The sequence below is a fragment of the Populus trichocarpa genome, chromosome 10 (genome assembly GCF_000002775.5).
Source record: "Populus trichocarpa isolate Nisqually-1 chromosome 10, P.trichocarpa_v4.1, whole genome shotgun sequence".
NCBI classification, from domain to species: Eukaryota; Viridiplantae; Streptophyta; class Magnoliopsida; order Malpighiales; family Salicaceae; genus Populus; species Populus trichocarpa.
Window position 1 is genome coordinate 20,312,085 of NC_037294.2, and position 24,793 is coordinate 20,336,877.

Below are 24,793 nucleotides of genomic sequence, written 5' to 3' on the forward strand. Positions count from 1 at the left end.
CAATGGGCATAAATTATAACCTCACGGCACCATCTAGTGGGTGTATTTTTAAAAACATATTTAGTTTGAAAAAATTAAATTAATATTTTTTTATAATATTAATATATCAATATTAAAAATAAAAAAATATTTTAATATATTTTTAAATAAAAATATTTTAAAAAAACATACATATCACTTTAATAAACACACTTTTCAACCCTTTATCTTCATAGGGAATTCATAGGGAAAATTTCGAGGATTTGTGCATTTTTTCCCCAAACTAACTACAGTAAAATTGTATTCCTTAATTATTTTTCACACCTTTCACACTTTATTTCTAATTTTTAACCTCGATTCAGATACAATTTTACACTATTGTAGCGAAGATTAAGGATGTCATGATGTCAAATAATTTGACAATATTACATCTAGTGGCAGTATATTTCACCAGTGGTTCCATTCTATGTTTTCCGTCAAATCTGCCAGTAATTAAATGTTAATTAATCTACTCAGAGTACTAAAAAGAAGGAAATTACTGTAATGTTTGCTTCATAACCAAGCATTATGCTCCTTGGTGATTCATGATCTCGAGGCAATGAATCATCGGTGATTCCAGTGACCAAAATGTTCGAGAATAATGAACATCAGCAACATGGCATAACAGAGAGGAAGATCATGGAATTTATGCTTGCATATTTTAAAGCTATCTTTGTATTGTATCAGCTTTGTTTATTATATTCGTGTACTATTACTATTTTTATTATATTTTTTTGGTTTAATATGTTATTGGGTTAAGTTGAGCGCAGATAATGTATAATTTAGGACACATAACGTGGCTAGAAGGTGTGCGTGTTCAAAACTAAGTTTTAAAGTATTTTTTTTTAGTTTTTTAAAATTATAAATTACAAATAACTTAAGAACACGACAATCCAAATCGATAAAGCAGAAGAAGATTTTAAACTTCGCATGGACATGACGTTAGTAAAAACTGAGAACACAAGCACAGAGGAAAGGAGCAGGGGAACCTGCTCATGTATTCCCTTTACATGAATTTCATAATCAGGGGAGTGTCACCTTTATTTTTATATTTAAAAAATATTTTAAAAAAATTAAAAAGTTTTTTTTAAATTAATATTTTTTTATTGTTTTCATATCATTTTAATATGCTATGTTAAAAATAATTTTAAAAAATAAAAAAAATATTATTTTAATATATTTTAAAATAAATAACAGAAGAAATGGCAAAAAAAAATTAAAAATAAATAACACTTGCACCGTGACAACTTGTCAAGCAAGTTTTAACAACAGCATAAACCTCACCCCTTCCCCCTTTTTTCTCCTCCCTTGAAATACTAGACTCGGAATAACATTGCCTTGTCCACTCGGAGCAGGAGTCACTTGCTGGCGAGTATGTCAAGCTTTTGCCACCATGCATCTTTCTCACTTTTTCTCCCTACCCCTCTTGTTACAAATGTTCTCAATTCTTCACCTATTTTTGCTTTGATTTGACCCCTTCTTGGTGGAGGGCTAGCATTTCCTTTCTCCTCTGGGGTGCCATTTTTGCTGTCCATGCTTCTGATTCGAGAGAGAAAAGAATATAGTTTGTGTTTCCAAGGGATGTAGGAGGGCAAGAAAGAAGCCTTGAAACTCACAGAAGGAGAAATGCAAGGCAAGGGATGGCACCACGGGGTAGGGTCATATCACGGTGGTTGAGCATATGAGACCAAAACCACAAAGCACAGTGTGAACACATCGTCACACAGTACTGCTGGATATACAGTAATAGGATATTCTCTTGTGGGGTTGTGTTCAATTCAACAAGGCAAAGCATTCCAAAAGACACAAGGTGGAATCAATCCATCAGGAAAATTTCTTAACCTGCTGGTTGTTTCTTCTGGAATTATCATTCAAAGTCAAAGAAATAATGTAAAGAATTGACTGGATAATAGCGTAAAGGTTACCAAGCAGATAAAGATCTAGTTTACTACATTGCTGTGGCAGACATACAAACAATTTAGTAACCTAACATATTTTTCCTCGTGTTGTATCGGTATATTTATAGTAATACTGCCAACTGGCATCAAAACTTTTATATGATCTTTTGAAATAGTAATCCCAGATACCTTATCGCAATCGAGTCCAGGTACACTACGAAAAAAGTGAAGCTATGATATGCTTGCTCGCACCCAAAGCAAAACTAAGCTAAATGCACGCTCGACTTTTTTCAAGATTGCTGATACGCATGCCCTTTTGAGTCTTGATCATGCATTCTAAATCAATTACAAAAGTTAGTCATAACTCCAACTGAAAACACAAAATCTTATGAGATAATTGTCTGCTGAAGCAGACCCCATGTGCATACTTAAACAGACTTCGTTCAGAATCAAGCTTTAATTTACATGCAATATGATAATTAACAACTCTCAAAAATCGTTTTTCATGATGCGTTCACGCTGTTAGTGGGTTTTAGAAGGATTTATTTTGTCTTCTCCTCTTGTATTTGCTATTCTCATCTAGACAGAAACCAAACCCTGATGTGGAAATTACAAGGTTGGCTGGCAAATTAAAAGGTCGACAGTATTGTAATCACTAGCGAGAGGGAAAATAAAAGATAGGATCTCCAAATAGTAATTTTTGGAGGCCTTTGTTCAAGAATAAAATCATTTTATAATATAAAGAAAAGAATCATTCTCTAGCTCACCACACCACCCCCACCCCTTTCTTTCTTGTATCATAAGCCTTTATATGAATAGCCAAGAAAACCCTACAAGCTTTATATCTCAATCATATAAAGCTCACATCAACAGCTGATCGGTATCTGTTATCGGCTTTGTGATTTATAAAGAAAAAAGACACAATTATTCTTCAGAGATTCACCACCATGTCTCTTCTGTCTATGGCTCCCTGGAAAGGGTTCTGCGGTGCCTTTACCTTCTGCTAACAGCATGAACACGAAAGCAGGAAAAGAAAACAAAACAAGAAAAAGGAAAAAAAGAATTTTTCATAAATATTAGCAAGTTCAGATGTAGATGAAATTCTATCCCAGAAACGACATAGACTCGCATCTAGTCTAGCTCCGAAAATAAAACCATCTTGTAAAACCTTGGAATAAAATAAGAAATCAAAATTGATAAATGCATATTTATAGATGAGATATAAAACAACTGGGAATTCTGCAAATGTATCCAGAATACAAAATTCACAATCACCATATAATCTATATCTACTTACAACAATAATCTCAATCAACCAAGTCCATCTCCATTCCTCCTTCCAATTGGCTAAAACGAAGAAAGAGGGTATTCCTATTCATATGCTTTAAGGTCAATTTATTGAAAAGAAATGGGAAAAAAACAAAATACTGTGAACATAGCTTAATCTGTGAACAAGGAAATGAAGTAAAGGAGAAGAACTGGTTGCTCTAGTCATTCAAAGTCAAGAATCTGAATGGCCCTCTGAAGTATACGTGCTCGTAGAAGCTGAGCTTCCATTGCCACCACGCCTCTTTGCAAATCCAATCAGTGAAGCAGCGTTCTTTACTTTCTGTGCGAACCCCTTGAATATCCTGGCCTTAATCTGACCCCTTTGTGGAGGGATTTTTACTATTTTCGGCCTTTTTGGTGTCTCCTGATTCTTATCTTCTTCCATTGTTTTGAACTGTTAAAGAAGTAATAGAAACAGAACACAAACTCTGTTTTCAAAAGAAGGAAGAAACAGAGGTGAGACAAAGCTTAGGCCTGACAAATAGAACAGAAGGTATAGAGAGTTTTATTTTTTTAGCCGAGTCACTGGAAATAAGAAGGTTTAGTGGGGGGTAAGAGACCGGTGGTGCATATATGTAGAGCTGAGAGGGAATCACCTAACCCAGTTCAGTCAAAAGGATTCACACAAAGTGTGAACAGAACTTTCACCAGAAATAAATGCTTAAATTCAACTATGGAAGTGGAAATTCTTAAGTTAGACAGCTGTTTTTTTCATTTTCGAATATTTTTTTAATGATTTTTTTAGTCATGATGTGATATGGATAGATTCTAAGACAGGGCAATATATGGATTTAAATAATTGTCATTTCTTAAAAATCTCAGTAGTGGCAACATGAGTTTTGTCAAAAACAAATCACTTCAAAGAATTTGATAGTGGTAACAGAATCAATTCCTGGATCCCAGACCTGAAGAGGGCTTGACGTATTCTATGCATTTCTGTGATGATTTATGAAAAGCATCGTCACACAACTCAAAAGCTTGTGGTCTTCAACCAACTTGCATGTCTTGGTGATTACACTACAGTGAGATTGAAAAGTAATGTACCGGTTTTGACCATTAGTGTGGAAAAGAATGTATACATCCGAGCAAATGAGGCATCGCTACACTGCTAAGTTCTCAAGGCTGGGGTATTGGGAGTTGAATTGCACAGATGCAAATAGGCCCACCTCCTACTTGTGATGAGAAAACATATTATATGCTAAAAAAAAGCATTGATATGTTTCTAGGAGATGGTATTAGAGTCTGGTGTTTGAGTGAAAATGGCAGAAAAAATAAGTCAAGGTCTCGTGTTACAATGTCCGCCAGGTTCATGCATGTAAAACGATAAATGGCTATCCAAAAGTTTTCGTTCACTTCATTCTCTTTTCCAGCTGAGCCCACAGGTGTGAGCATGGAAATGTGGGAGCGACAGATCATTTGACAAATTCAGGTCGCATGAGCTATAGAAACTTCTCTTGTCATTGATGGAGAGATTGAAACTACTGGTTTTTGTAGCCAGGATGAATGTTTGAACTTGATCAAATGGCGATAAATTATATGGCAAAGAGGACGAGGATGCGTGACAGTTATTCAAAAAAAAAGAAGGGAAAAAGTGAAGTTGCGTGATAAGAGCACTCTCATTCAGCTGGGAGCTTAAACCTTTTGTTTTTTTATTAATTGTGCTCAGAATTGTGTTATAAATGATGTTTATAAAAATAAATTTTTTATTATTTTAATATATTAATATCAAATATAATTTTATAAAAAATAAAAAATATATTTTTAATACATTTAAAAATAAAAATTATTTTTAAAGGCAACACCTCAAGCATCTCTAAGCTAATGACCGTGAAAGTATTGGATTCGAGGCAATTGGATCAACGAAAGAAAAAAATAATGTGGCCATTTCCTTGGATTCTATAATACAGCAGTGCCTAGTCTTGAATTTGAGGATAAGCACCCTTCTGCAACCGTACCGGTTCCAAGCATAGTTATGAAATTCGATCTGTTCTCACAGTTCAATCTAGAACCAATTAATTTAAAGTTAAAATTGAGTTGGGTTAAAAAAATAATAAAAAAAAGAAAAATATGGTGTGATCTGATGATCTGGTTGATCCGGCAAGACTCGGTCAAAAACCCAATTGCAATTTGTTGACTTTTATTTTTTTTATTAAAATAACGTTGTTTTGATTTAAAAAAAAATAACCCGGACAACCCGGTCAAAACCCGAAATCTGAACTTTAAACCGGTAGGTTATCAAACCAGATGTGAAAACTAAGGTTTCAAGTGAAAAGCGGAATCATATCGGAAGTAATTAGCATTGAAAATCAGTATAGAAGATATGCGACAGGAATTCAACATTTGAATTGCCTGCAGTGTGAATTTTTGGCTTGTTTGCGCGGGGACCGTTCAAAAATTATGAGCTATAAACAGAAATCTTAAAAAATAAATAATCTTTTTTTACCTTCTGGTCAAACAATCCAGTACATTTTGGCTTTTTTTTTTCCACCATCAACTTCAAATAAATACCAGAGAGATAACACAATTAAAAATAACAAGTGAATTAACAAAGTTTTGTACATAACATGACTAGAAAACGCGATTTTCATACAAAAATTATTAAATAAATAAAAAACCTAAAAGAGAGAAAAAAAAAATACTGGAAAGACACCAAAATTCCACACTGCTAATATTATTATAAAAATCTCAACGGAACAAATCTAATAATATATAAAAAATAGCAAATAGTGATTAAATTAAGTCATTCTTGTCACTCAAAAAAAACGAGTAACTCGTTTTTTGCAGCAACTATGTCCACTCAGGTTACCATTATGGACGTTTCTTTGTATCGTTATATTTATTTTGTCAAAATTTTTCTGATAGTATCGATGATGTTATATTTGAAGTTTCGATCTATCTCTAATTTTTTTTTTATTTTCTCTCGTTTTTTTTTTCTTGTTTATTTGAATGTTTTTTTTTATATAAATCATTATTTAAAATAACAATGAGTTATCAATGTTATGTTTTTCAACCGTGATAAATAAATTTTTAAACTGTGACATTCCTCCTGTATTTTTAATTGAATGAGTTGATTCTTAAAAAAAAATCATACATTTTCCTCAAAGCATATGATGACGTCTGATAAGTCAGTAACACGGTTTTGAAATGTCAACGTTCAAGGTAGAAGGTCAAGCTGAATACTACCCTGCAAGAAGAGATGGCAATAGACATCAGCATTCATGGGGTTGTACTCTATTCACACCATATCAACCAACATCTGGACAATACATTTAAATATTTATAAATAAAAAATAATACACTGAATGATGTATATATATATATATATATATATGATTGGTTTAATGATATTTATATTTTATTTATTACTCATAAAATAATATATTATTTTAAAAAATATATTATTTTAAAAAATATATTCATTTGATTTAATTTAACTCAGGATGATTAACTATGAGGGTAATTGGATGTTTGATAACTATTGGTTTTTTTAAAAAACTTAATTTAAAAAAATATTTTTTTAATATTAACACATTAAAACAATATAGAAACATTAAAAAAATTTAGGGAAGACTTTTATCCCTACTTTCAACCTGTTTCGTTGTTGTTTAAGGAACTGGGCTTCAGTGTAAAACTTATGGGTTCTGTTTCCGAAATTTCCTTGGGCCGTATTTTTCTAGCAGACCTGTGACTGGACTAGACTGACCTGGGTCGAGGTGACTGGACTGTGGCCGCCTGATGGTGTTGTGTGTATAGTTCCTGAGCCTAGAGAATCTGGCCCTTGAATGATTTTTTTTTCGAACCTGGAAGGAAGGATATTTTCCTTGCAATACTGAATTTGTAACAGCAGATGAACTGAGATGAAATTTAGAAATTCCAGACCTCGGACCTGGTCGATCCTGGGTTGGGTCATGGCAACTTGATTTACCCTTTTAAATTTCAGTAATACTTGGTATTGTAATATTATTATTTTTAAAAGTTTTTTTTATAAAAATATATAAAAATAATATATATTTTTTATTTTTTAAAAATATTCTTGATATTAAGTTATTAAAATAATTTCAAAACACCAAAAAAATAAATTAATTTCATGTAATTTTTTTAAATTTTGTAAAATGCATTTTCTACTCAAATACAAAGTTCATTACTAATAAATGGTTCAATTAACCTCTACACCTAACTTGGATATTTACCTCTATTTTAAAATTTAATTGTTTTTTTATTTTAAAAGTATTTTTAAAAAAATTATTTTTTTTATTTTTAATTATTTTTTTAATATTTTCAAATTATTTTCACATGTTAATATTAAAAATTAATTTTAAAAATAAAAAATATTATTTTAATGTATTACAAAAAGAGCTTTTAGAATTGTTTTTTTATTTTTTAAAATTATTATTTTTAAATTAGTTTAACATATTAATATTAAACATTAATTTTAAAAATTAAAAAATATTTTAACATGTCTTCAACTAAAAAATAGCCAAGTATTAGGCCTCAGTTCAAGGGTTTATTTTTCTCGGACACTTTATTTTTCTCGGACCCAAACACACCCTGCGCATAGCCTTCTCCCTTCCCTCCCCACCCCGCTCTCTCTCTCTCTCTAAATTCCTTTACTTTCCCGGTTACTATCCGGTTTAATCTCCGATCAGGTAAACCCTAACCTCTCTCTATCTCCTCTAACTTTTTATATACTTATATGTAACCACACAAGCAACAACGATTCAAGAGAAAAATGCAGGTCGCGTTTCTCTTATTCTCTAAGTTCCATTTAATTTCCGATTATTAGTACTATTTCTAGGGTTTTAATGGTGAATTAAACTCTGCAATTTGTTATGCTAGGGTTTTTTGTGATAAGTTATAGGTTTCGAATTAGAGAAAGATGGATCACCATGAAGATGAGAGTCGTGGTGGAAGTGAAACTCCTAGAAAGGAAGACGATGAGGTGCGATTGCTTTTTCTCATTTTATTACTTTGTGTTTTTATCCGCGTGGGCACGTGCGTGCTTGTTTGTGTGATCTTTAGATTTTCTGAGTAACGTTAGGTTTTGCTTAACAAATATTAGTTTATGATTTTCAAGTTGAATTTGAATTAGTTTTTAGATGTTATGAATTAGGATATGCAGTGCTTGTTGCAGTTATTTTTATTGTTATCATTTGCTTTTCCGTGTTGTTATTTTAAGCAATGTTGTTGAGATGATTTGTTTTGTTTGTTTGTCAGGAAGCTGTTGCTCGACTTGAGGAAATGAAGAAATCTATCGAGGCAAAAGTTGCTCTTCGTCAAAGCAATTTGAACCCTGAAAGGCCTGGTTGGTTATGTTACGAGATTTTCTTAGCTTTGTTGAACTGTTTATTGGTTACTGAAATGGATAAGATCAGCTACCAGTTTCTTGTTTTGCTAATTTTTTTAACGGTAAAAAAAATAAAATAATGGCTTGTTGGTTGTTTAGTGATTTTTGCGTGATGAAATATGAACAAAAAGCCTCAGGCTGATAATGCTTCTGATAATAAAATAGTCAGGAAAATAAGTTTTTTTTTCAAGGCTGATAATAAAATCACGTTTCCGGAGGTCTGGTCTGTTCCCCACTTCCTATTTTTTAGATAATTGAATTGGGAATATACGATCACCATGTGTTGAGGAATCTTTTATAAGTGCAAATGACTCTTATCTTTTTTGTTGATTTATTATTTTACTGGTTTTTATTGTATGTAACGGGCGGCAATACCTTGGTGCATTGCCTATGTAAGTTCTTATGTTGTGTTTTTCTGGTTATCCAAAAAAGAAATGTTTGACCATGTCAAATTTGGTAGAGTTTTATAGTGTCTGATTGAATCCTATGCTGGATGTGCTTTGATATTTTTCTTGTTATCACCCGCTACTATATAGTGGGATCCTGAGAGCAGATGTTTTTGTTTACAATATCAAGATGGGAAATATGCTGGATGACTTTCCCATAATAGGACGAAGTGGGAGATTGTGGGCATGCTCATGCAGGTGGAGATGGGTCAGTGCTTCTAATCTAGGGCCACTTGCATGAGATGGTTATAGAAAAAACATCAATCAAGAAATTGAGGAATGGTGGTAGAATTATAGTGATGGTGTAAAAAGGGTAAGAACTAAGGATAGTGAGAGGTGGTAATATTCCTGACAGGTTTTTCAATGGCAGTAATGATAATCACTGTGATGCAAATGATGATTAATAATAGCTGATCCTATAAAGGTGCTGATGGTTAGTAGTGATGATAGAACATTGTGCTTTTGGTAGTAATTCTTGAAAAACACCTTTCTCTTAGCATCAATAGCTATTTTAAAGACTCTGGTAACAGCACTGCAGTTGTATGTGCTTCTGTGCTGGCGTTATAGGACATAAGAAATGATGTTAAAGGCAGCTAACAACTTTGTACAAATGGAATTTCAAAAATGACAGCAGCATAGACTGAATTTAATTAAAGACTTTCGAAATATCCCTATGCTTTCTAGTTTTAAACATGAAATATCTCAAAAATCTTCCCCCTTTCACTCCAGTCATGGATATTCTTGAATTAACGAATCCTTTTTGAAAGTCAATTCTCTTTGAAATTCCTTCATATACATGCACTCTTACTGGAGGTGGAGAGAATTCTCTCTGGTTGGGTTTTCTAAAACATGTTAGCGAGACTTTGACAATTCACCATGTTCTCCATGCCTGATCGATATTCTCTAGATACTATAAAATGGTTTGTCTTTGAGAATTCAAATATAGCTGCCATGTTTCTGATAAAAGAATATGTGATTGCTTTTGATTCTAGTTGGATTCACCATCTTTTGTCCTTTGAAAGTGATCTTAAGTCTTTTACTGTACGCTGCTATGTTTCAAACAAAAATGCAATTTTATCATAATTCTAGAATGCAGTAGGGGATATTGATACAATTTACCACTGTCACCAGACTCAGGATTTCTCAGGACATTGGATTCCAGCATTAAGCGCAATACAGCAGTTATTAAAAAATTAAAGCAGATAAATGAGGAACAGAAGGAAGGACTGATGGAAGAGTTGCGAAATGTGAACCTTAGTAAATTTGTCAGTGAAGCTGTAACATCCATTTGTGATGCGAAACTTAGAACTTCTGACATACAAGCAGCTGTTCAGGTAGCTTTTAAAGTCACAAACTGATTTTTTTGGGTGTGTGTGTGTGGATATGATTCACTAGCTGCAGAACTTCTTTTTTTTTCAAATCGCATGTGTCTTCATGCCTTGATCACCTTTTTAGTTACTGGATAATGGTAGTCATATTAAAATGTCTTCAAGCTATTGCTTATTCATTCAATTCTTGAGACTATATATTGGGTTATTGCATGCTGAAGATCATGAAAATATCTTAAGTGATATGTTATAAAACAGTCAAATGCTCACTGCAAGTTTTGCAGAAGTGTGCTGTTTCTTCTTTTTTTTTTAATCTGCAATAAGTGCAATTTAATCTTATTAGGTTTTTACCGTGCCTAGCAAATTTCTTTGAATGCTTCAAGTTTCTGGATTAGTTGATGGTTTCCTCATAATGCTTTGTTTTCCTTTTCATCGCCATTTAAATTTTGATGAGTCAAGTCTGCAATTATTCTCAACTAGCAGACTTTGTAAAGTTCTCAAGGGACAATAACAAAGTCACATGTAGAGCTATCCAGCAACTTGCTAGTTTTTTCTATGTATTGGAAACTGCATTTTTCTTTGAACTTGTTGCATGAAGTTTGCATGGCATGTTTATTATTTTGCTTGCCCTTCTGCACTGTTCTAACAAATGCCTTTCTTGGAAAGATCTGTTCACTGCTTCATCAACGATACAAAGACTTCTCGCCGAGCCTAGTACAAGGGCTCTTGAAAGTCTTTTTTCCTGTAAAATCTGGAGAAGACTTAGATGTGGACAAGAACTCAAAGGCTATGAAGAAGCGAAGCACCTTAAAGCTGCTTTTGGAACTTTTCTTTGTTGGAGTTACAGAAGACAGCAGTGTTTTCATCAATATTATTAAGGATCTTACCAGTGCAGAGCACTTAAAGGACAGAGATACTACCCAGACAAATCTGACTCTCCTTGCTAGTTTTGCTCGACAAGGAAGAGTTTTTCTGGGACTTCCACTATCTGGACAAGAAATTCATGAAGAGGTGCTACTTATTCTTTTATTCATTCACTTTTAATTCTTTCTGGCTCACCTGGTTATTTGTAAAGATATGTTTCATGATACTGATTTGATCTTACTCTTGTTAGCACCTTCTATTTTGGTGATAATTTCTACCTCATTTTCTTTTATTTTTCACATTTTTGCTGTGTCTAGGTTCTTTAGATTACATTGCCAATATCATTTTAGTTTGTGTTTATCTTAGTTTTGCTTAATTTTGAGATAATTTCTAACTCATTTACATCCACTATTTGCATTATTTGTTGTGTTTAGGTCCTTTAAAATTACTTTGTTAATCTTGTTTAAGTTTGTGTTTATATCTTACATTCTGAAATTTTGCTGCAGTTTTTTAAGGGCCTTAACATCACGACAGATCAAAAGAAAATCTTCAGGAAGGCCTTCCACGCATACTATGATGCTGTCGCTGAACTACTTCAGTCAGATCATGCAGTAAGATTGTTACTTCTTTTAGCTGTTTACTTTTAATCCATCCTTTCATTCTTGATTTTGCTGGGCTCTTCTTGTTTGAATGAGGAACTTGGTTTCTTTTCATTTATACTTTTTTTTTTACTTGTATCATTAAAGATGCCAGTAATGTAAGATTTTTATCTCTTAACAGTCACTTCGTCAAATGGAGCATGAAAATGCAAAGATTTTGAATGCTAAAGGAGAGCTGAGTGATGAAAATGTTTCATCATATGAAAAGCTGCGAAAATCTTATGACCATTTGTACCGTAATGTGTCATCGTAAGTTTGCTTCCTGATTTCTTTTTCTTCTTGTATTTATTCTGGGTGACTAGACAAGCAGACTCCATTCCAACAGCATGCCATACATTGTAATAATCGAAACATGCCATATTTCCTTTGGAATTCCTTCTCTATCTTCATGTCTGCTTTTCTGAATCCATAACCTTTTTACCTTCTCAATAACACAACCATTGTTATTGTACATGGTCTTAATTCATGAATGATGATTTTAGCTAGAAGTTATGCATGTAAAAAATTTAATTCTGATTGAAAAAGATTTGCCACTCTGGAAATACATGTCAAAAGACAATCTCTTTAACTGGACTTTAAATGGTAGTTTGTAAAGCCAATGAGAACTTGATGAATGAAGTTTCGTGGGGTCAAAGATGAGAAAAACCACTGCTGGGGTGTACAAAACTTGAAACTGCTGAAACCAGTGTGCAGAGTGGACATTTTTATTTTTCTGATGTCAATTTCTTAACTTACTTAGCAACGCAAGATGGCTATGGTTCATGTTTCTTATTTATAAATGCTTGCCTGAAAGTTCTTTATTGCTTCTGGCTTTGGTTCAAGCCTCAATCTTTTCTTCAATCTCAACTTGCAAGAAAGCTTGTAAGCTAATTACTAATTTATCAAGAATCTTTCAGACACTTTTAAGTAGAAGATTTCTGACTCTGAGAATTGGCTAATTGCTGTAATTGCTATGATGGGCTTTAGAATTGAATTTAGGTGCTGATAAAATTTTATGAAATGCATGGGATAGTTGGTGAATTTGGACCTGCAATTAAGTGCCCTGCCCCTCATAGTAAATGCTTTGGTTGATTCTTCCTTGTTGCATGTAGTGGTGCTTGTATTATTTGAGCCTAATCTCTTGGTGTGCCAACCTTTCAACTTCTGAGGAGGCTATAAAGTAATGCCCCTTCAGCTTGCATCTGGTATTACGTCTTCATGATTTTTCCATTGACATGTAAATTCTTTATATCAGTTTAGCAGAAGCACTTCATATGCAACCTCCAGTGATGCCAGAAGATGGTCATACAACTAGGCTTACTAGCGGAGAGGACATTTCATCGCCTGCTGCAGGGAAAGATTCTTCTGTCCTCGAAGCTTTGTGGGATGATGAAGATACTAGAGCCTTCTATGAATGCTTACCGGATCTCAGGTTTGCTGTAGCAAGACAATCTGTCAATCCAGTTAAAAAAAATGGTGTCAGTCGTTACAGATGCATTTTCTTATTAAATTTGATTCTGGCTACCTTATATACAAAATTTGCTAGCTTGAAATTTAAGTTGGATTTTTATGCGTTCCTTTTAGAGCATTTGTTCCAGCAGTGTTATTGGGAGAGGTAGAACCCAAAGCGAATGATCATTCTGTGAAGACTCAAGATCAACAAAGTGTAAGGAATTAAAACTCAGATGTTTTATTAGGGCTTTGGTTGTTCCCAACTTAACTTTGAAATTATGACAAAAAATGGTAAAGAACTTGTGCTAACTTTTGTGTAAATTTTTATTAGTAGCTTGTGAATTATGGTGATCATTTTGCAGTTCTCGTTAAAGCTGGCTTACTTTGTGGTTAAATCTGTTGTATTGTGATTTATGCTAGTAAAGCCTTTTGTGGGCCTTTCCGCCCCCCTCCTCTTCTCTGAAGTGAGCTTCTTCTTGTTTCTAAACTTAAATGTATTCCGGCACTTTCAATCAATGACAGATATAATTCCTTCAAAATATAAGCATTTTGAGTTGTATTTGTTCTTATCTAGGGTTGGTTTGGTGTTCTTTTGTGAAACATGTTACTTCTACCCTCAACATGAAAGCAGTTTATGATTATCTTTTTAATGATGTCTCTATTTATTTTAAGGAGCTGGCACCTGAATCGGACCAAGGCCAATCCACCCAAGACATGGCAGAGGTTACTGCAGAGTCTGGCACTTTGCAGGAGGGAAAAAGTACGGAGAAAGGAAAGGATAAGGAAGAGAAAGATAAAGAGAAAGTAAAAGATCCTGAAAAAGAGAAAGGCAAGGAAAAAGATGCGGAGAGAAAAGGAGAAAATGAGAAGGAGAAACTCAAAAGTCTTGAAGGGACTAATCTGGATGCTCTGTTACAGAGGCTCCCTGGTTGCGTCAGCCGTGACCTAATTGATCAATTGACTGTAATCACACCGCTCTGAAGATAAAATGATTTTCAGCTATTCACCTTTACCCTAAAGATCTCATTGCTGTGTGTTTTTGTGAATATTCTGTTTCAGGTAGAGTTTTGTTATTTTAATTCAAAGTCAAATCGGAAAAAGCTTGTGAGGGCATTATTTAATGTACCCAGGACATCTCTGGAACTGCTACCATACTACTCACGCATGGTTGCCACTCTCTCAACTTGCATGAAGGATGTATCTTTCATGCTCTTACAGTTGTTAGAGGAGGAGTTCAATTTCTTAATCAATAAAAAGGTCTGTTTTTGACGTGTTTCATTGAAGAATGGCTTGTTATTCTTGTCAATGTTCTTTTACTTGCCTTTTCAATTTCAATCTGTAAATATTATGATTGAAGTTTCAAATTGTAAATTTTCTACAGGACCAAATGAACATTGAAACGAAGATCAGAAATATTAGATTTATTGGAGAGCTATGCAAGTTCAGAATTGCACCAGCAAGCACTGTTTTTAGTTGCTTGAAGGTATGTGTAGTGGCTTACTCATTTATTGTTTTTCTTTTAATTGGCTTCTACTCTGTTGCCTATTGAGCCTTTGTTGTAGCTAGATGGGTTGGCTACGTGAGTCTTCCTGCACAATTCTGCTTTTAGCAAGACATACTTTTTATCAATTCCCAGGAAATTAATCCATGTTGTCAATCTTCCTCTTCCCTTGGCAACAGTATCTTCTGTTAGTTCTCCAAATCAATTTTTATGCTTAGATAGGTCTTCCTTTTTTTTCTTGTTTACCTTGCTGGAGTTCCTATGAAAATTTCCATTTGCTTTTGATGCCTTTTGGTTTAGGAAGACAGGAAGAACCAGGGACATGATACATAATGTAGCAAATTTTTTACATTACAATCAATGCAGTTAATTTTTGAACCCTCATTTTTCTTTCTTTTTAATATCATTATTGCTATTTGATTTTGATAGAAGACGAATTTAAACTAGTATATGGTCTGTTGGGATCTGAGATGGCACACTTTCATCATGTTTCATTTTGCTGGACTATGTGCTTCTACATCTATGCTTTTGTTTCCTACAGGCTTGTTTGGATGATTTCACTCACCATAACATTGATGTTGCTTGCAATCTTCTTGAGACATGTGGCCGTTTTCTGTATCGTTCTCCTGAAACTACTGTGCGCATGGCTAATATGTTGGAGATACTTATGCGCTTGAAAAATGTCAAAAATTTGGATCCTCGGCATAGCACCCTTGTAGAAAATGCTTACTATCTGTGCAAACCACCTGAAAGGTCTGCACGAGTGTCTAAAGTCCGTCCTCCCTTGTATCAGGTGTGAACCATTTTACAGCACCATTTTTTCAACTGTTTTTACTTTAGATATGTTTAATAAATGTTTTCTCTATGCAGTATATCAGAAAATTACTATTCTCCGATCTAGACAAGTCTTCTATTGAGCATGTGCTCAGGCAACTTCGTAAATTACCATGGAGTGAATGTGAGGCATACCTTTTAAAGTGCTTTATGAAGGTTCATAAAGGGAAGTATGGTCAAATTCACTTGATTGCTTCTCTCACTGCTGGCTTGAGCCGTTATCATGATGAATTTGCAGTGTCGGTTGTTGACGAGGTTTGTTTCTTTCATGTTGGAAATTCGAGGAGTTAATATTTTATTGTTCCTTGAAAAGATAATATCGTGATTTTCTTTTCTCCCATTTTTGTGTGATGGCCAGTTGGCTTTTTATATTTTTTCTGATTGCAGTTTAGGATTTGCAAGCTGCACCATTCAGATGTTTTATTGTGGAAAATATCCCCCCCACCCCCAAATAAAATGGATTTTCTTTAGTTATAACAAACAAAAATTTAAATTCTATTAGTTTTGTTTTTTAGAATTTAAGACCAATAAATATCTAAAAAGGAGAATAATTTTGAATATGGATAGTCACTGAGTGGAACTTTTATCAGAAGCAATTTTGCTCAATGAAGTGAGAGTTTTGGCTTCTCATGTAGAGAATCTTGTTTTCTGAGATTTAGGTTAGTTACAGAACTAACAGAATTGCCATAATGAAGTGAGATTTTGAATATGGGTTAGTTACAGATGACTTGCCATAATGGTTTTAGGGATACTTTTAATAAAGATATTACAACAGATGGGTGGCAGGTGTTCTAGTAGATGCTTACATCCTTGTTTGCTTACAATTTAAAAAAGACAATGGCTAACTTTTGTATTAGTAGATGTTACCCTTGTCCCATAGATTTCATTTTTCTCCTGTTGGGTTGATTGTCATCAGACTGTATTTTTTATGCTTCATCATGTGATCAATCGGAGCATTGTGATTGGGAGACACCTTAAAAATGCTTTTGCCAAAATCTTCCCCTCTAAAATCAATCTTTTTCCCCTCATTTTCCTTAAGATTCCTTCTTGACAGGGTACTGGGGACATCCTGATTTGAATTGTCGCCTTTTCTTTGCTTTGACTCTTGCTTTTTCTTTCTATTGATTACTTCTTGACTATTAGCTATTCGTGCCACCATTAGTTTAGCCCATCTGAATCAGCAAGTAGTTTTTGACCTTAAAACAATTTTTTCTACAGTCCCCACTCTTGAATAAATTGTGGACAGCTTTCTAAATTTGTCTTGTCTCACATGTCATTGATGTTTTTAAGATGTGGAATGTTCTGAATCCTCATTTGCCAGCATCTTTGGCCATGTGTATATTGGCATGCAGTCTAACATGCAAAGTTTGCACATGTGAGGACGTGAATGTGTGTAGTGGGCCTTTTAATGGAACTGTAACAGTTTACTTTTGGCTTACAGGTTTTGGAGGAGATTAGGCTTGGGCTTGAATTAAATGACTATGGGATGCAGCAAAGGCGCATAGCCCACATGCGATTCTTGGGGGAACTATACAATTATGAACATGTGGATTCTTCTGTGATTTTTGAGACTCTCAACTTGATCCTTGTCTTTGGTCATGACACTCCGGAGGTATGAAATGTAATAAATTCATTGTTAGATATAACTAAGGCCTTAAAAGAGGACGTCTGATCAAGCGTATGCATGAATAATTCCTAAAGGTTTATCTTTGATGAAAGACATGATTTAAAAACTCATTATTGTCTGACAACTGATCATCTGACCAGTTGTTTATTAGGAATCATACAAAATGCAAACGAATTAACATATGTATCTGCTCCACTTGTTATTAATCATATCATATGCTATAGACTGCATATTCAGAAAAAGTTCTGGGTGAGAAATTGACAGCATTTATATATGAAGCATCTGAAATTTTATAACTTCTGGTACCAGTGTCAGGTGGTAATATATTGCCTTCTCTTTTTAATCCCTTTTTGTGGTGAACTTTATGTTCTAGTTTTTGTTGCTTATATGATAATTTGCTTGCTTTATGATATGCTGTTGATTGTTCATGCTACTAGCAAGACGTGCTAGATCCACCAGAGGACTGTTTCCGCATCAGGATGGTTATCATTCTTCTGGAGACTTGCGGACACTACTTTGACCGAGGCTCTTCTAAGAGGAAACTTGATCGATTTTTAATACACTTTCAGAGGTATATTCTCAGCAAAGGTGCACTACCTCTTGATGTTGAATTTGACTTACAGGTCAGTTGCACAGATCTTGTTATGCTCACTTACTTTCTTAATTAACTGTAAGGTCTGTCTCTACTGTAAGAGGATTGGAGTTTAGAATTTGTTAAATTGTTTTTACTATATTGTGGAATGGTGAAGTATGTCTTTTGGTTTAAGGAGATGCTGCTCGATAAGTAATACAGGAATATTCTTACATGTGGTGCAGGTAGGGAGCATAAATGCTTTGTGCAGTCTGCTTTAATTCGACACAAGTCGGGACGACCATTAAGATATTATGAACAGTAATATAATATGGATTCTTGTTGAATATAAGAGTGATACAGACTCAAAAAATGTGATAAAACATTATATCACAGAAATACACGTCATTTTCTTCAGGGGACTTTGCACTTAGAACTAGTTGCATCCTATGTATGAATATGAATTTTCAACTTTGCTTTTGCAATTGTGCAATATTAGACATACCTAGATATGCTTTCTTTCAGAAAAATACACTAAGTGAGAAAGAATCAACATATGACTGTAATTCTCTAACTTCTGCTTTAATTGAAAAGAAAGGAAAGTATTCTGCTTTGAATGTAACATCTTTGAAACAAAACAATAGGTTAGAAATTAATCAGGCAAGGCTGCTGGTTAATCAAGGTGCCACTTGGTTAGGACATTGACTATCATCTCTAAATTGTAAATGCAACTGAATAGAGTTTTAATTAGATTCTTGCAAGGAACTTCAGCTTGAGCTTGGAAAGAGAATTGTCTTTTTATTCCATTTTATTTGATTGATAGTTTGATTGCAGTTTTTCTTGCATAATTGTGTTATGAATTTTATTTGTTTTTTGGAGTTATTTCTATGTGCTTATAAAGTTGATTTAAATATCTTCACCATCCCTGTTTATTCAATGCACTGTGCTCATACATTGAAGCGTTTGCAGGACTTATTTGTGGAATTACGTCCAAATATGATACGATATACATCCATTGAAGAAGTTAATGCTGCTCTTATAGAACATGAGGAGAATGAACGTATTGTCTCCACCGACAAGGCCAATAGTGAAAAGCACTCTGACATTGATAAACGATTGAGTAGGACTACTTCCAGTATCATATCTACCAATGGACAAAGAACCACGAATGGGAATGAGGAAAATGGATTGCATGACATTGGTGGCAGTGACACTGATTCAGGCAGTGGCACCATTGACCAGGATGGACATGATGAAGAAGAGTTAGATGAAGAGAATCATGATGATAGGTGTGACACGGAAGATGAGGATGATGGTGGGGGTGGACCTGCTTCTGATGAGGATGATGAAGTCCACGTCAGACAAAAGTTTGCAGAGGCGGACCCTCATGAAGTAGCTAGTTTTGAGCAGGAGCTGAGGGCTGTAATGCAGGCAAGATACAAATTATTGCTGTTTTTTGCTCACAGTTGCATGTGCCACTCTCTCAATAGTGAATACAATATACATAGGCACTTGTACACTCCCACAGTGTGCCTGATACATGTGTGAAAAATTATATTTGGGGGTTTGAAACGATTCTTAAACTTTCTGATGGTAAGTAGTCTATAATTTGTATTGTGTGTCTACATTTTAATGAGGCCAATTACATAATTTTGCTGATGAAATTTTGATAGCTGCCATTGCAAATAATTGATTCTGGAATTGAGCTTCAATAATTGCCAGAAACTTTAATGGGTAACCTCGTAACACCTGTTATTTCAATTGCAAGTGCAGGAGAGCATGGAGCAACGCAGGCAGGAACTCCGTGGTCGGCCAGCATTAAATATGGTGATACCCATGAACTTGTTTGAGGGGCCCCCTAGGGATCATCATGGAAGGGGGGTTGGAGGGGAAAGTGGTGACGAGGATGAGGGGGCTGGAGGAAACAAGGATGTTCAGGTGAAAGTTCTTGTGAAGCGTGGGAATAAGCAACAAACAAAGCAGATGTACATTCCTAGGGATTGCTCTCTTGTGCAGAGCACGAAACAGAAAGAAGCAGCTGAGTTTGAAGAGAAACGAGACATCAAGAGACTGGTGTTGGAGTATAATGATAGAGAAGAGGAGGAGAATAACGGGTTGGGGAATCAGACATTGAATTGGATGCCAGGTGGTACCAGCAGAGTTACCAGCCGCAGCAGCACATGGGAAGGAAGTAGAGGAAGAGGTGCTGGGTCACGTTATGGGTATTATCATCATTCAGGCAGTGGACTCTATCATGGCAGAAGAAGGTGATTGTTTTGAGAGGAAATGAAATGTTTGACTTGCTGCCACTTCTATTAGACAAGGCAGTGGATTCGATTGCAGAAAAAAAGGATCTTTAACAACAGAAGAAATTAATTACAGGTTTTTTTTTATTTGGAAATATAGATCAACATCAATTATCCCGCTGTGATTGATCAGGGTGCAGTATGCCTTGAGGTCGATTCTGAAAGATATTGCAAATCTTGGCATTCATTCTCAATCACGAGGTACAGAAGCCATCCCTTATAGCAGGAAGAATTCCGTTCCCCTCTGTTGATAAATCGGCAGGTTGATATCTGAAGTTTTGTCGTCCAGAGTGTGTCGAATGCAGAACTAAGTTGTACATAGAATTGTTTATGCATGCTTGCAGTGTGATCATTCTGAAACATATACGGGGTGTGGTTGTAATTAAAATTGTGTGCATATTCCTAATTGGTTATGTCTGTTGCGTCCGTTGTTTAACATGTGAAGGTTTGCCTCATGTCGTGTCTAATATTTTCAGGTCGTGCTTCTAGCTTGTGGTAATGGTGTAGGCTGCCCCAGTATTGCTGACACGGTAAATGATAAAGAACGTCATACCATAGATTTACTCTAGTGGAGTTTTGATTTCCTCAGAGATGAACTCCTGAACCATTTTGTACGTCTTCCAAGATCCTAAGTACATATTTTTTTTCGTCTCCTGTTTTTCTCGAATGGTCAGGAACTAGGTATGCAATTTAACGAAAGCATGTGTGGCCTCCCAGTTATTTTGGGCTTTATCACTCCAGCCCATAGATACAGATTATTGACAAAGTGGACAGAAAAATTATCTTGGGATTTGGTAACTGATTTAAAACCTAACCCCACACAGTGAGTTGACCCATGACTTGGGTGGGTGACTTGAGATTTATGCTAGACTAGGTTTTAAAAAAAAGAGGAGAATGACCTTTCTTAAAGGGTTGATTCATGACTTGGTAATTTAGGATTTAGATTAGATTGAGTTTTAAAAAAAGAAGAGAGCTTATTCAGTACGACATGGTTAAAAACTTGGATTGACAAGTGATGTGGTCAGTTCAAAAAACCCCATCAAAAATTTGTTGATTTTTTTAATAAAAAAAATGATAATATCTTAATTTTTTTAATATCCTAATTAAAAAATATAGTTTTTAGTAGTAAAATATACCGCCCCAGTTAAAAAAAAAAAAAAAAAAAAAAGGGGGAAAGATAGGTGATTAATTAGATAAATGTGAAACACGCAATTAGATGACCAAGCCAGTAAACGTGATATTTTTTCGAATTTGGTATGCTTGGTCGTCTGATACTGAAAGCTTGTTGCTGGCAGCAGATTCGAGGAGATATTGTCATGGAGTTTGTAATGGAAATGCGATGCTAATACCACACTAGTAAAGAAACTGGCGGACAAACTTGGGAACCCAACATAATAGTGGTATCTAATTCATCGTCTTTACCCCACATTTTTATTCGTTTCTTCCTTTTAAGCAGGATCTAAGGCAAAGGACAATCAGATCTAAGGCGAGGACAATCAGATACCAAAACTCATTCTCGTTCTTTATATATTTCATGCCATTTTGGTTCTCTTTTTTTCAAAAATTATATATATAAACCCTCAAGCACTCCTCCCTAGGGCGATCACCTAATACCTAATACGTAGCCTGATGCAGCTGGGGCCTTGGAGCAATCAATCGTTGCCTGCCAAAAACGCCACTCGGGTTGACCGCAATAAAAGCAATTGGAACTACTAGAATACTCCTGACAGTATTCTTAAACATGAGGTACGTGTATGTCTAAGAAGCCTTTTCGAAGGTTACAATGTTTCGTTTATTATAGCATATAATAAAAAAATTATCCAGTTTGTGATCTGTAAAATATTCCCATTGGAACATCCCGGATTAAAGTATTTCCTTAAATGGTAGTTTGCTGCTGACATTTCCAGGGTAGTTTTTTGCTCAGAATGGAACAAGATATGTTCCTTTAAAAAGTGAAAGCAATAAGAGTTTTCTTGCTAGGAATTTGGTTCTCCAGTACTCTTTGTCACTAAAACCATTATCAGAATACATCATTGGAACGCATTATTCTAGTTTGAGAATTGCGTGCCTCTTCTCTTTCTTCTTCAACAGTAGTTCCCCGTATATTTTCAGCGTAATTATGGGACAGCTCGACCTGCGGGTCCACCTCAAACCAGTTGGTGCTCGACCTAGTAGAGTAGATCCATTTTTTAGGGTGGGAGACAGGGGGGGTACCATGCCATTCGAAGTTGTTATAGAGTGATCTTATTTTTGTGCCCTTTCAAAGGTATTGGTCATCTATATCGCGAAATCCAGATACGCCTGGAAACGTCCTGTCATGGTCGATAATTTGATTGACAGAATGTTGAATAACCTAGTTTATCGATTATAGGGTAATAATTAATTTTATCATCTATCAGGAGATATGCTAATTAGCATCTGTTTCTGTTTTCTATACTCTAAATCCTTGTTCTTGCGAAAAACAAAGACATTTTAAGACCAAAGGCATCGAAGAAAGCGCTACCGGATCAAAGGGATTGGTAGCTTTCCTTTTTTTACAGAAAAATGTTACTCTGGATTAACGGGATTGGTTGAATTGGGGTGCTTGTTGGACGAATAGGTGATCACTTGTAAATCTTTGATTTTAGCATAAATGGCATTTGTTTGAGTATATCTGGTGAAGGTCGGCTTAGTTTTGGTGCACTGAATATATATATATATATATATATATATATATATATATGATCACCTCGTTTTCCATGTGATCAACGCTATTTCATTTCATGTGATCGTTTCTCATCTCTACCATGAGGGAAAAGACAGTCTAATCGTGTAAATCATGGGTGTTTGATACAATTATAAAATAAACTAGGAGAGATTAAGGGGATCGGAACCTTGAATTACGTGTTGCCTTATTCAATGCCGACGAAGAATTTTTAATTCTAAAATAGAAGTGATGAGCAAGAAAAGGTGAAAAACTGAAGAACAACAAAACGGAGTCAAAGATACGGTAGCACCTATCTGAGATTTCATGAAATTAGGGTGTGAAGACAAATCATTAGCTAACCTCCCGTGGGTTTCTATATTGATGATATGATATGATATGTGTCTAACTTATAAATCAACTAAAGAATTTTATTTTCATCGGTATTAATATTCTACAAGTCTGATTTTTTATATATATATATATATATATATAAACTATCCTTGAAGAAACCATTGATGTGGATATTATCTGCAAGAGAAATATAGTAGAAAATAGGGCACGCATGTGTTTACTATTAATATATGTAAATTACCAATTACTATTAATTATATTTTTAAATAAAATTCAACGAATTAGATTTCAAGGAAAGCAGAAAATAAATGAGAAAATAGGGCACGCACGTGTTTTAAATCGAAGATAATTAAAGTGCAGACAAAATTTTCATCATTTACAAGAAATCATCTTGGATTCTTGAGAGCAACGTTGAAGTATATGTGGCTATATATGTTTGTGATGAGGAGAGTCCCCATGCCTTGATCCAGACCGAAATCTCTCGAATCATATTGTCTCTAGCTAGTAATCGTGCTCGAATCTCCTGAAAATACTCTCCTATTGTAGGCACCGTCATCGGTGAATTGTTACTCGGAAGATCAGGCAAAGCAGGAGGACCTCGTTTTTTTCATGTTTTGTACGTGGAAAAATTAATTATGCTGTGTATTCATGCCAAAACACATGTAGCACATGCTAGCTAAGACTAATTTCTAGCTCTTTTATGCTCTGGTAAAATACGCTGCGCAAGTCTTGACATGTACTGCCGTGGGTAGGTTGAAATTCACCGAACCATTGTTCATCGACGAAAAATGCCATGAAAAGTAGCTCAGTACTCATAAAAGAAATTAAATTGAAATAAATATTTTTTTTAATGCCAGCCATGATCGATAATACCTTGATTTTTATATTATTATTCACAGAAGCAATCAGTAAATTTAATTTAATTTTCTCTTGTACAATACAATACACCTTAATGTTATCCTCCTCGACAATACATTTCCAGACACTGTAAGAATCACCATTGACATTAAACTCTACAGACTTCAGGCTATCTTTCTTAACACCCTTCTATTTTTACAAAAATAATATTCATTATTCACCCCCTCTTTATTATTCTTCTTTTTTAAAAATCACTGTATCATGCTGTCTGTTTTTCGCCACCTCCGAACCAAAAACTCTCTGAATGATTTCACTCGGGCAACCAAAAAGTCTAACCAAATCACTGTTTAATAGCAATGATTTGATATAATTATGCTTGATTTCCCCTTTAATATTTAGTAATTACTTGCTGCCGCTCTTTTTTCTCTCCTCTCGAACCTCGTGAAACCATCCTCTTCTAGAGAAATTAGTCTTCGCCTGCACATGTTACTTCGCAGTGCCATCGTTATCAGCCAGCATGTTAACAGTAGCAAACGGACGGCTCATGTCGAGTGTGTATCTATACGTGTACGGTTGGAAATTAAGAAAACGTGCAACGAAAATGAAAGGGAGGGCGTTTTGGTAAATAAGAGCCAAGATTTGACCAAAAAGTTACCAGTATAGGCTAGGGCTTTGGTACGAAAGGAGAAGGAGAGGCCACGTCACTCAACATCCTTTTAAACCTCGTACCCTTGCCGACAAG

General features: G+C 34.8%; 1 protein-coding gene across 3 annotated transcripts; it reads left to right on the plus strand.

Annotated features, from left to right (window-relative positions):
• The first annotated feature begins 7,741 nt into the window (after nt 1–7,741).
• On the plus strand, nt 7,742–20,611 carry LOC7458633 (regulator of nonsense transcripts UPF2). 3 transcript variants are annotated; one of them, XM_024609976.2, is made up of 18 exons: nt 7,742–7,891; nt 8,082–8,184; nt 8,460–8,547; nt 10,167–10,369; nt 11,030–11,374; nt 11,734–11,838; nt 12,008–12,135; nt 13,121–13,297; nt 13,450–13,531; nt 13,990–14,280; nt 14,377–14,574; nt 14,699–14,800; nt 15,360–15,611; nt 15,689–15,907; nt 17,094–17,264; nt 17,717–17,902; nt 18,820–19,281; nt 19,624–20,611. In XM_024609976.2, exons 2-18 carry the CDS (start codon nt 8,122–8,124, stop codon nt 20,119–20,121), a joined length of 3,570 nt encoding a protein of 1,189 aa, XP_024465744.1. In that variant the 5' UTR covers nt 7,742–7,891; nt 8,082–8,121; the 3' UTR covers nt 20,122–20,611. The 3 variants fall into 3 exon arrangements, with proteins under 3 accessions (XP_024465744.1, XP_024465742.1, XP_052312284.1); XM_024609974.2 differs by having other exon boundaries at nt 7,765–7,980; XM_052456324.1 differs by lacking the exons at nt 7,742–7,891; nt 8,082–8,184; nt 8,460–8,547 and adding an exon at nt 9,324–9,348.
• Nucleotides 20,612–24,793: the final 4,182 nt, after the last annotated feature.